This window comes from Mirounga angustirostris, unplaced genomic scaffold (assembly GCF_029215605.1).
Source record: "Mirounga angustirostris isolate CCGP_5_RB_7025 unplaced genomic scaffold, mMirAng1.0.hap1 SCAF_3, whole genome shotgun sequence".
Classification (NCBI taxonomy): domain Eukaryota; kingdom Metazoa; phylum Chordata; class Mammalia; order Carnivora; family Phocidae; genus Mirounga; species Mirounga angustirostris.
The window spans coordinates 176,632,424-176,644,504 of NW_026991711.1; the positions used below are offsets into that span (position 1 = coordinate 176,632,424).

Below are 12,081 nucleotides of genomic sequence, written 5' to 3' on the forward strand. Positions count from 1 at the left end.
AATACCAAAAGATATTACTTACCCTAAAGAAAAGATCAAGAGAATCTTGAATTGAACGAGGAGGGAGTGGCTTTTTCCTTCGAGGAAGGTCAATGGAGAGGTCATTAAACTGTTCTCTTTTGGGAATAATTTCTCCACATCTGTAAGAATAAAAGAAGACAAATGGAAGCATTTAGAAGTCTAACTGTGCAATACAAATTAAATACAAATATACTTCAGAAACACTGTTCTGGCACAGAACTTAGCAGGTACTGACAAAGACTAGCCTGAGTTGATAAGCAATATATAACATGTAAGACTTTTCTCATGAGTATTTTAACCCTCATTAAATCAATACAGGTAAAACCTCAACTGCAAGTATTTAAGTATTTAACAGAATGCTAAATTTAGTTTTTTAAAAAAGCCCCAAAAGTTAAAAACTAAAGTACAACATACACATAGAAAAGTGAACCAAAGTTGTACAGTTTCACGAATTATCAGTTAACACCACTCAAATCAAAATAAAACATTATAAACTCCGTAGGAGCCCTCTCACGTGCCCCTTTCCAATCACTACCCCTTTCTTCTCCCAAAAGGTAACTATTATCTTGACTTCTAGCACAACAGGTCAGTATTGCTTATTTTTGAACCTTATATAAATGGAACCATACAGTATGTTTTTAGTCTCTTTTGTTCAACATGATTGTGAGATTCAAACATGGTTGCTGCATGTGGCTATAGCCCATCTTCATTGTTGGCTCACATTAACCTGTTCTGAGCATGCCACAATTTATCTATATTACTACTGATGGACATTTGGATTGTTTCATTTTTGACTACATAAACAATGCTGCTTTAAAAATTCTATATGTTCAGCAACTCTTTCTGCCGACAGGTCCTGTCCCTGTGCTTTAATAATAAAAACACCTTTTTGCACCAAAAATAAAATAAAATAAAAATGCTATGTGTTCTTGGGGTGCCTGGGTGGCTCAGTTGGTTAAGCATCTGACTCTTGGTTTCAGCTCATGATCTCAGGGTCGTGAGATCCCCACATCAGGCTCCACGATCAGCACAGAGTCTGCTTGAGATTCTCTCTCTCCCTCTCCCTCTGCCCCTCCCCACGCATGCACTCTCTAAAATAAAATAATCTTTAAAAAAAAATTCTAGGTGTTTTGGTGAACTTCTGCTGGAACTGTTTTGGTCACTGGATATATTTCTACAGAATTTTAAAAACTGGGCTCAGAGATCAAAACATTATTTATCTGGAATCAAATTCACTTCTTTTAAATAGTTTTAGTTGATGTTTTTCCTTCTCTCTGCACAACAGCATTTTTAGTAATATTCAATCTCCTGCCCCAGTTCTCTACTGCCACAGTTGAAGACTGGAGACCACAAAAATATATTCTTCATTCAACAAATATTTGAGTGCCTCTATCTAATAGGCAGAATTCTAAGATGACCCTTAGCCTTTGTATAATTCCATGCCCTTTAAGAGAGCTTGTGACCATGATGAGCTTTCACTCCCATGATGATGTTACAAGACAAAGGGACTGTGCAGATATGATTAATGTTACTAATCTTAATGTTGAGTTGATAAAAAAGGAGATTATCTGAGTGGGTCACGACTTAATCACTTGAGCTCTTTAAATCTGGGTCTAGAGGTCTCAAACAGAGGAAGTCAGGGATTCAAAGTCAGACATGTACTGCTGACCTGAACAAATCGCACTGCTGTGGACTGCCTATGGAAGCCACATAGCATGAAACAACACGCAGCCCTTGGGAAATGAGTAGTTGCAGCTACCAGCTAGCAAGAAAATGGCGGGACTTCAGTACTACAATCAAAAGGAACTCATTTCTGCCCACAACTTTAAGGAGTGTAGAGGAGTATCCTGATGAGAACAAGCAACACGCTGATTTCAGTCTTCTGATACCATGAGCAGAGAACTTGGCCACACCCTGTCTAGACTTCTGACCTATGGAACTGAGTTAATAACTATTGTTTTAAGCTGGCAAATTTGCGCAATTTCTTAGGCAGCACTAAACACGCCTCCTATATGCGAGAAACTGTTCTAGTAGCACTGGGGTTACAGTAATGAACCAACCCAAGATAAAATACCTCCCTGCACAAAGCTATATTGGAGGAAAAAGATAATAAAAAACATATAAGTAATATGTATGGTATGTTAAAGTGATAGTGATAAGTGCCAACGGGGAAAAAAAAATAGTGAAAGACCAGAGTAGATGGTTGGAATTTAAATAGGGTAAATGCCTAGAAAATGCCTTACTGAGCAAGTAGCTTTTACATAAAGATATGGAGGGGAATATGGGGAAAGAGAATTTGAGATAAAGGGTACAGTAGGTGAAAAAGGCCCTTAGGTACCAGGATCTGGCATTTAAAAAATAAATAAATAAAGCAAGGAAGCTAATTTGGTAGGAACAGAATGAGGAAGGGGAAAGAGTGGTAGGAGGTGAAGTCAGAGTTAGTTGGGGGAAGAGGGGCTGCTGAAGAACAGATCATACAGGATTTTGCATATTACAGTAAGAACTTCAGCTTTTATATGTTTTGAGGAGGGCTAACATGAACTAACTTCCACTTTAAAGGGATCACTTTGGCTAATGTGTTTAAAAAAACCTAGAGAGAGGATAGAAACACAGACCAGTTTAGAAGGTATTCCAACAATCCAGGCAAGAGATGATAGTGGCTTTGATCAGGTGGTGCCAAGTGGTCAGATTCTGGTTATACTCTGAAGGGATTTCCTGAGATATGAGATGTAGGGATGCAAGATGAAGAGAAGAGTTAAGAAATACACTACGTTTTTGGGCTGATAAATCTAAGTATGGAACTGTTATTCCTGAGATAGGGAAGACTGCAGAAGAGTTTTTTTTGTTTTTTTTTGTTTTTTTTTGACTGCAGAAGGTTTTATGGAGAATACTAAGTACTTAGTTTTAGATAATTTAAGTTCTTTGGAGAATTCTTCGTATTTGATAATATTTTACTATACTGGGGCGCCTGGGTGGCTCAGTTGGTTAAGCGACTGCCTTCGGCTCAGGTCATGATCCTGGAGTCCCAGGATCGAGTCCTGCATCGGGCTCCCTGCTTGGCAGGGAGTCTGCTTCTCCCTCTGACCCTCCTCCCTCTCATGCTCTCTCTCTCAAATAAATAAATAAAATCTTTAAAATATATATATATATATATATATTACTATACTGAAATACCTTATAATGTAATTGAAAACAAGTCCATTTAAACTACAACAGTTTAAAAAAATAAGTACAATTGGCAAATTGGCCAAACTAACCTACAGTGAGATGGGACAGAATCTAAACAATGAAAATTACAATTTGAGGTGTACGTAATCTTCGTTGAGCCACAAACTATTTTGTGTTTAAGGAACTGTCTTAAAGAAACTGCTAATAAGGCAACTAAAGCAAAGCCTGTAAGGAGGTAGCTGGGCCGCTGCTGCTGTGGCCTCGTGGAGCCGTGCTGCCTCCCAGACTTGCCACACTGCCGGGCCGCTCTCAGCCCAGCCCCTAGTGTATCTAACACCCCAGGAGACACGTCACTTCAGGCATGGTGCACAAACATCAACGTCCACCCAACATCTGGGTGCTGTGCCAATGGGGCACCTGCCTGATGCTGCAGGCACAGGACAGCAACCGCTACACTTTGACTCGGCCTTCTTGCTTCTTGTGCCGCCTGTAGCCATTTCTATCAGGGGCCATTGAAATTCTCCTATCAAAATAAATTTGGTTGGCACACCCACAATTAAATAACAACAATTAAAACTTTGCTTCTCTCTCTAACTTGAACAAATCTGTTGGGAAAGTACATTAGAAGGAAAGGAAAGGATAACTGGCTACTGTATTACTAACTGCTGGTGGGCTCTCCAGCTTTTACAAGGACATGGACTGTATTTATAAGACCTGGACGGGCGCCTGGGTGGCTCAGTTGGTTAAGCGACTGCCTTCGGCTCAGGTCATGATCCTGGAGTCCCGGGATCGAGTCCCGCATCGGGCTCCCTGCTCAGCGGGGAGTCTGCTTCTCCCTCTGACCCTCCCCCCTCTCATGCTCTATCTCATTCTCTCTCTCAAAAAAAAAAAAAAAGACCTGGACTTTTTCTTGTAAAAATAATTTATCTACTGGGGAAACAAAAGACTGAAGAAATGATGAAGACAAGAAATGTCACACACACTAGTGATACAAAACTATCTTTCTAGTGTCCATTTGAATGTTCAAAATTGTAGTCACAATTATTAGAATGTTACAGCTGGGAGAGACCTCATGAATAGTCTAAGAAAAGTAGAAATATGGAAGACAGAATGGATAGCTAATATATGGGTTTTGAGTATTTCTAAGGAAAATTTCAAACTGTTCTGTAATATTTACAGAATTTGAGCGGAAGAAAATCCCAAATCTTTCAGATGAGAAAGCTCCATCATGTTAAAGGCAAAATTAAACAAAATACTTAGATGCAAACTTGTGAAAATATGAATTTCAAAAATAAAGAATACCACAGATTTTCAGGAAGAAAAAGATTACCCACAAAATCAGGTTTCTCTCAAATGGCACAGAATAAGAAGACACGATGGGACAGTATCTGTAAGATACTAAGGGGGAAAGGCAATGTGTGATTCAATAACTCTGTATTAACTCCTGTTGAAGGCAACACAATTCTTGCTTATACAGAAAATTCTACTCTCTCTGAAAAAACATATTCAGAGATGTACTATTGATAACTGAAGGATTAATCAAAATAGAACCTTTTTTTTTTTAAGATTTTATTTATTTATTTGACAGAGACACAGTGAGAGAGGGAACACAAGCAGGGGGAGTGGGAGAGGGAGAAGCAGGCTTCCCCCGCAGCAGGGAGCCCGATGCGGGGCTTGATCCCAGGACCCTGGGATCATGACCTGAGCCAAAGGCAGACACTTAATGACTGAGCCACCCAGGCGCCCCTCAAAATAGAACCTTTTGATGTGAAATGCATGATATAGAAAGAAGTCTTGGTAACGAGCATGGAAATTACCTAAATGTAGAAAGTCAGCCTGAATAATCAATATAAACATGGTTAAAAAGCACTGCAAAAGTTAAAAATAATTCCAATTTTGATCCTGTAAAAAAAAACCCATTTTTAATAAAAACAATTTGGTTTAATAAAATAAGCAATAGGAGGGAGTCTTTTCAGGGAAAAAGAAAAGAACAAGTATTCTGAAAGTACTCGATATTACACAGAGATTAAAAGAAAACCCCACAAAAACAAACTTGTAGAGAGAAATTAAATGTTTAGTCAGCACTACAGCACATGACAAAATAGTCAAGTTCTCCTTAGTTCTCACCCTACAAAGCATTTTTACAGAAGATAAAGATGCTTTGAAAAGAGATGTTTGGTAGAATCTACGCATTTAAAAAAAAAAAAAAAAGAATCTACGCATTTATGTATCCTTATGACACAGAAAGGAAGATAAGAATTAAAACCTTCTAGAATTTTAATCACCTCCCATAAAGAATTAAAAGGGCAAAGAGTTTTCTTAGAGGTTACTTACGCTTTACAGATGATGGAGTGCTGAACCTCAAACTCCAAGTTAGTAATAACAGGGCAAGTGTACACCCTTGTGGCTGAAATATCTGACGAAATTTCTTCTCCGGGAACAGGTTCGGTCTTCCAAGTTTTATTTAACTTTTCCATGTCCTCTTTCAGCTGGTCTAAGCATTGACTTAAAAATTCATGAGCATCCTAAGAAGGCACAATATCTTTAATCATAAGATCAAAACCTTTCCTACCACAATGAAAGCTTGCTAACATTGTGATTTATACAACTAAAGCACTCGGAGGTCAGTACCATATGTGAAAAAGGTCAGATTTACTCTAACAATTTGGGGGTACATATTTTGTGAATAAAAACAAATGACACTGCAACTGATGAATCACTAAATTCTACCTCTGGAACTAATAATGCACTATATTATTGTATAGTGTTGTATGTTATATTACACATGTAACATACAGTGTGTTATTAGATACACAACACTATGTTAAAATGAATTTAAAGAAAAATTTTTAAAAAAGAACAATGACAGATTTTATATATATATTTTTTGTTTTTTATTTTAAAGATTTTTATTTATTCATTCAGAGAGATAATGATAGAGAGAGAGCATGAGAGGAGAGAGAGTCAGAGGGAGAAGCAGACTCCCTGCTGAGCAGGGAGCCCGATGGGGACTCGATCCCGGGACTCCAGGATCATGACCTGAGCTGAAGGCAGTCGCTTAAACAACTGAGCCACCCAGGCGCCCCAGATTTTATATTTTTAACTACCAGTTGGATTAGCATGAATGAATAAATGAATCACTCCTTTAAGATAAAGTATTTTTTTCTAAGATAGCCTTTGTAGCTAAAATAGCCCAAGTTCCTATAATGGCAAATGTTATCTGTATTTTTCAAATATGATAAAATACATAGAAGAGTCATATTAAACCTTACCATAAGTCCTCAGGTTTTTCAACTTGTGATGAACATATGTACACAAATCTCATTTTATTTTATTTTTTTAAAGATTTTATTTATTTATTTGAGAGAGAGAGAATGAGAGACAAAGAGCACGAGAGGGAAGAGGGTCAGAGGGAGAAGCAGACCCCCCGCTGAGCAGGGAGCCCAATGTGGGACTCGATCCCGGGACTCCAGGATCATGACCTGAGCCGAAGGCAGTCGCTCAACCAACTGAGCCACCCAGATGCCCCACAAATCTCATTTTAAAATAGAAATTAGATAATACACTGAAATCATTTCAATTTCCCTTATCTCTAAAATGTTTAAAAACAATTAGTACTCACATTCTGCATATAACCAGAGAATCTCTCTGCCGTAGCTGAAATAGCATTTTTAACCTTCTTGAGTAAATCTTTTTTGGTCTCTGAATTACAGATATCTTTTTTAACAAGCAAGTGTGCAAAGCGTCTGTTAAAACAAGAGTTTAGTGACATTTTACAAAAATCTGGTTAGCATATTTTAAAGACTGTTAACAATGACACATAAAAGTTTAAGCGTCTAAAACTCTATTCTATAACCAATAAGGTAAAAGGTTACTTAGTAAGTATGTAACAATTACCTGATAAGTGCATTGAGTGGAATTTTCTTCCATGGGATACCTTGCTTAAGCAAGTCATTTGCAAATGATTGAAGTGAAAACAGAGACTGTAAAATAGCATTCATATAGCAGGTATTTCCCAAATTGGAGAAGCTGAAAATGAAAAAAATAGTACTTTTGAAGACAACAGTAGTTCCTGACATATGTTCATTTAAGTAGGGGGTTCTCCAGTATAGCATGCATCACAATCACATGGAGGGCTTGTTAAAATACATATTGCTGGGGCTCAACTAGAAACTGTAGGTCTAGACAGAGAGGGGGCAAAACTGTGCATTTCTAACAGGATTCCAGTTGATGATGATGCTGTTGGTCTGGGGACCATACTCTGAGAACCACTGCATTATAAGACTGTAACAAAGAAAATTATACAGGGCGCCTGGGTGGCTCAGATGGTTGGGCGTCTGCCTTCGGCTCAGGTCATGATCCCAGGGTCCTGGGATCGAGCCCCGCATCGGGCTCCCTGCTCTGCGGGAAGCCTGCTTCTCCCTCTCCCACTCCCCCTGCTTGTGTTCCCTCTCTCGCTGTGTCTCTCTCTGTTAAATAAATAAATAAAATCTTAAAAAAAAAAAAAAAAGAAAAGAAAATTATACATTTTCAAATGAATGCTAAAAATAACTGGGGACTTATCCAAAGAGCTATTTGTTCTTATTTATAATTTTAATTTTTTCATTGAGAGATATAACTTAACTCACTTCTCTTAAGTATATGCCCAGAAGTAGAATTGCTGGGTCATAGGATATATGTGTTAAGGTTTAGCGGGTACTGCCAAACATTTTTCTAAAGCATTTTTTAAAACACTTGTATTTGAAGATATTCCCAAACTCTCAAAAAAGCTGCACAAGAATATTCTTTATCCATATTTACCAACTGTTAATCTTTTGTACTATATGCTTTACCATTTAATGCACCTCTCCCTGTATTTCTCCTAAACCATGTGAGAATAAGTTACATAGATCATAACCCTTCAGCCCTAAATGCTTCAGGGTGTATTTCACAAAAACAAGATTCCCTTATATAATCAAAGCAGTTACCAGCATTATCAAATTTAATGCTGATATGCTCTTATCTAGCATACATTGACATTTGTGAAGAATACAACCTCCCCACTCCCACCACTATTTTTTTTTTTTTTTTAAGATTTTATTTATTTGCAAGAGAAAGAATGAGAGACAGAGAGCATGAGAGGGAGGAGGGTCAGAGGGAGAAGCAGACTCCCCGCTGAGCAGGGAGCCTGACGCGGGACTCGATCCCAGGACTCCAGGATCATGACCTGAGCCGAAGGCAGTTGCCCAACCAACTGAGCCACCCAGGCGCCCCCACCACTATTTTTTAATGGACTGTTCCTAATGTTGGGTTTGCTATTTCTTCATGATGAGATTCAGCTCAGGCTGGAAAAGCACATAGTGACACACAGTGATACTGTGTCCTTCCAAGGGTTTCACATTCAGAGGTATATGATATTCCTGTGAACACCAGTGATGTCAATTCTGAATACCCTGGAGAACTTTCACTTCAGACTACGAGAAAGTATCAGGGTCTGGAATTATCCTACTACCATAGACAATGAAAAAAACAACAGACAAAATACTGAACAACAGGCAGCTCAAGATTGTGATCCTTAAGAGAAGGGAAACAGTGTGAGTGCCATCCATTATGCAGGGTTTCTGGCTGCAGGCAATTTGTGAACTGCAATCCAGGGAGGGGTACCCAAACAGAGCCCAGAAATCATGCTGAATTGAGCTGAAAGAAACTGGAGTTTGATAGGCTGAGGCTGCTAAGATTTCTGGGACAGAGTACCTGAGAGGAGGGAGCTGTGCAAAGGAAGAACTCCAGAAATATGCAGTCTCTTGGGTATTTGGCTGAATACCAACCTGTGCATGCTTAGGGTAAAACCCCAAGACACCAGGCAAGAACTTCAAGGAAATGAATGATTACTGGGGAGCTATTAACAGAATAATTCCCAGAGCTCATGCAGGACCCAAAATTGTTTGAGTTCCCACCATAGTGGAGAGACGTAGGTGAACTCATAGGATATTACTAGAAATCCCCCAAGAGCGGTGCTTTAGAAAAGGAATTAAATTAGTCTTAGAATAAAGTCCACTCTAGATTTGACACCAAAGAGCTTAATAAACACAAGTCTCAGAATAATCAAACCCAATTGCAGATATTAAAACAGCTATTATAAATATGCCTCATGTGATCACAGGTGCAAACAAAACCATAAACCTAAGAGGAAAGAGAAGATATAAAAGACCCCCAAATTAATTTGAGATAGAAAACACAATAGATGAAAATACTATTGAATGAGATTACCAGATTAGACACTGAAGAAAATACCAGTGAACTTGAAGACACAGCAACTTAAAATATAAAAAAAAAGTGAAGTATCTATATATTTTATGTAATACATAAAATTTTAGATTTAAATATTGTGTATTATATTCTAATTTAAATAAAACATAAAATATTAAATATAACATCACATTTTACATATTCCATTTTATATATTTGAAATAGTTTATGTATACATAAAATCAAACATGTATATTTTACTTCTTTTTTCATAAAAAACAAAAGATAGGAATGCTATACAGTGTATACTCTTTAGCGACTTCTTTTAACTTAACACATACTTTGTTATTTTCAGGTTTCTTTTTTAAAATTATAGCCACCTTTGTGGGTGTAAAAAATGGTATCTCATTTTGGCTTTGAGTTCACATACCTTCTTCAACTTTTTACACTTTCTTTTTCAGAGCTGCACAACTCTTCTTTCTAGAAATCTGCCCATTTCATTTAGTTATCTAATTTGGTGGTGAAATCACAGTATTGTCTTAAAATCTTTTTTATTTTGGTAAGGTTGGTAGTAATACACTCACTTGTGTTTCTGATTTTAGTTATGTGAGTCCTCTTTATCAGTTTAGATAAGAGGTTTGTTGATTTTGTTGATCTTTTCAAAGAATCAACTTTTGGTTTTGTTGATTTTGTATTTCTCTTGAATTTCTAGTCTCTATTTTATCTCTCATCTTCCTTCTGCTAGCTTTTGGGTTTAGTTTGCTCTTCTTGTTCTAGTTCCTTAAGGTGTAAAGTCAGGTTATTGATTTGAGGTCATTTTTTAAAAAATCATGATAAAATACACATTAAGTTTACCATTTAACCATTTTTATAAAGATTTTTTTTAAGCAAACTCTATGCCGAACATAGGGCTCAAACTCACAACCCAGAGATCACGAGTCGCATGCATGCCCTACCGAATGAGCCAGCCAGGAGCTCCACTATTTAACCATTTTAAGGTGCACAGTTTCAGACGCATTAAGTACATTCACAGTGTTGTACAACTATCACCACTATCAACCTCCAGAATTTTTTCATTTTCTGGAACTGAAACTCTGTACCCATTTAACAATAATTCCCTATTGCCCTCTCCTTGGCAATCACCATTTTTTCTGACTCTATGAAATCTGACTATTCTAGGTAATTCATATAAGTGAAATCATACAGTGTTTGTCCTCTGGTGACCAGCTTATTTCACTTAGCATGTCTTCAAGGTTCATCCACATTATAGCATGTGTCAGAATTTCTTTCCTATTTAAAGCTAAACAGTATTCCATTACATGTCTAAAACACATTTGGTTTATCTACCATTGGACACATGGGTGGCTTTCACCTTTAGGTGAAACATGGATGTATAAATATCTGTTCAAGTCACTGCTCTCAATTCTTTTGGATATATACCCAGAAACAGACTTGCTGGATCTTATGGTAATTCTACTTTTAATTCTTTGAGGAACTGCTATGCTATTTTCCATAGCAGCTGCACCATTTTACATTCCCACCAGCAAAGTCCAAGGGTTCCAACTTCTTCACAGCCTCACCAACATTTCTTTTTTAATGTAGATGTTTCCTGCTATAGATTTCCCTCTGAGCACTGCTTTTGCTGCATCCCTCAATTCTGGTAGGCCGCTAAAGCTTTCATTCATCTCTAAGTATTTTTAAATTTCCCTTGTGATTTCTTCTTTGACATTACTGGTTAAGAGTGTGTTACTTAATTTCTACATATTTCCATTTTTCCATCTATAACTGATTTCCAGCTTCATTTTATTGTGGTTCAAGAAGATACTTTAGATGATTTCAAACCTTTAAAATTAAGACTTATTTTGTGGCCTAACATATGGTCTCTCCTGGAGAATGTTTCATGTGCATTTGAGAAGAATGTGTATTATGTTGTTATTGGGTGGAGTGTTCTATATACATCCGTAAGATGTAGGCAGTTTATAGTGTTGGTCAAATCCTGTATTTTCTTACTGATTTTTCTGTCTATATATTCTATCCATCATTGAAAGTGGAGTACTGATGATCTTCAGCTATTATTTTACAACTGTTTTTCTCCCTGCAGTTTATTTAAACATTCTGTCTATTGGGGTGCCTGGACGGCTCAGTTGGTTAAGCATTTGACTCCTGATTTCTGCTCAGGTGATCTCAGGGTCGTGAGATCGAGCCTTTTATCAGGCTTCATGCTGGGCATGGAGCCTGCTTATGATTCTCTACCTCTCCCCACTGCTTGCACATGCACACACTTAGTCTCTCTTAAAAAAGAAAAAAAAAAAAAAGCTCAGCGAAAAGGAACAGGTAAACAGAGAAGAAAGTGAAATACCTTCACTGTATATTTTATGTTATTATCTGCTAAGACATGAAACATATATATTACAATGGATAAGCCAAATTGGGAGATGCCACTCACTGAAGTAAAAAGATAACCTTAAGCTGGTACGAAAACAGTAATCTGAATGACACTGAAAACAAGCTGGTAGTTTGAGGACAGCAATTTGGTAATAGTAATAAAACATTTCAAAGTGCCTTCCTTTAATCTTAATGAAAATACACTTCCAATAATTTATCCTATAGAAAACTTCCAATAAATTTTAAAAAGATATGTATATGAGAATGTTCATTCTAGCC

General features: G+C 37.3%; 1 protein-coding gene across 5 annotated transcripts in view; it reads right to left on the reverse strand.

The window, feature by feature from the left end:
* Window positions 1-12,081, reverse strand: part of USP37 (ubiquitin specific peptidase 37) — an 86,794-nt gene that overhangs the window by 35,314 nt on the left and 39,399 nt on the right. For all 5 annotated transcript variants that reach the window (XM_064587051.1, XM_045868000.3, XM_064587050.1 and 2 more), the window contains 4 exons: window positions 7,087-7,218; window positions 6,812-6,935; window positions 5,524-5,714; window positions 23-140 (listed from right to left, as the gene is read on the reverse strand). In XM_064587051.1, the coding sequence (XP_064443121.1) occupies window positions 23-140; window positions 5,524-5,714; window positions 6,812-6,935; window positions 7,087-7,218 (565 nt within the window). The remainder of the gene's footprint in view (window positions 1-22; window positions 141-5,523; window positions 5,715-6,811; window positions 6,936-7,086; window positions 7,219-12,081) is intronic.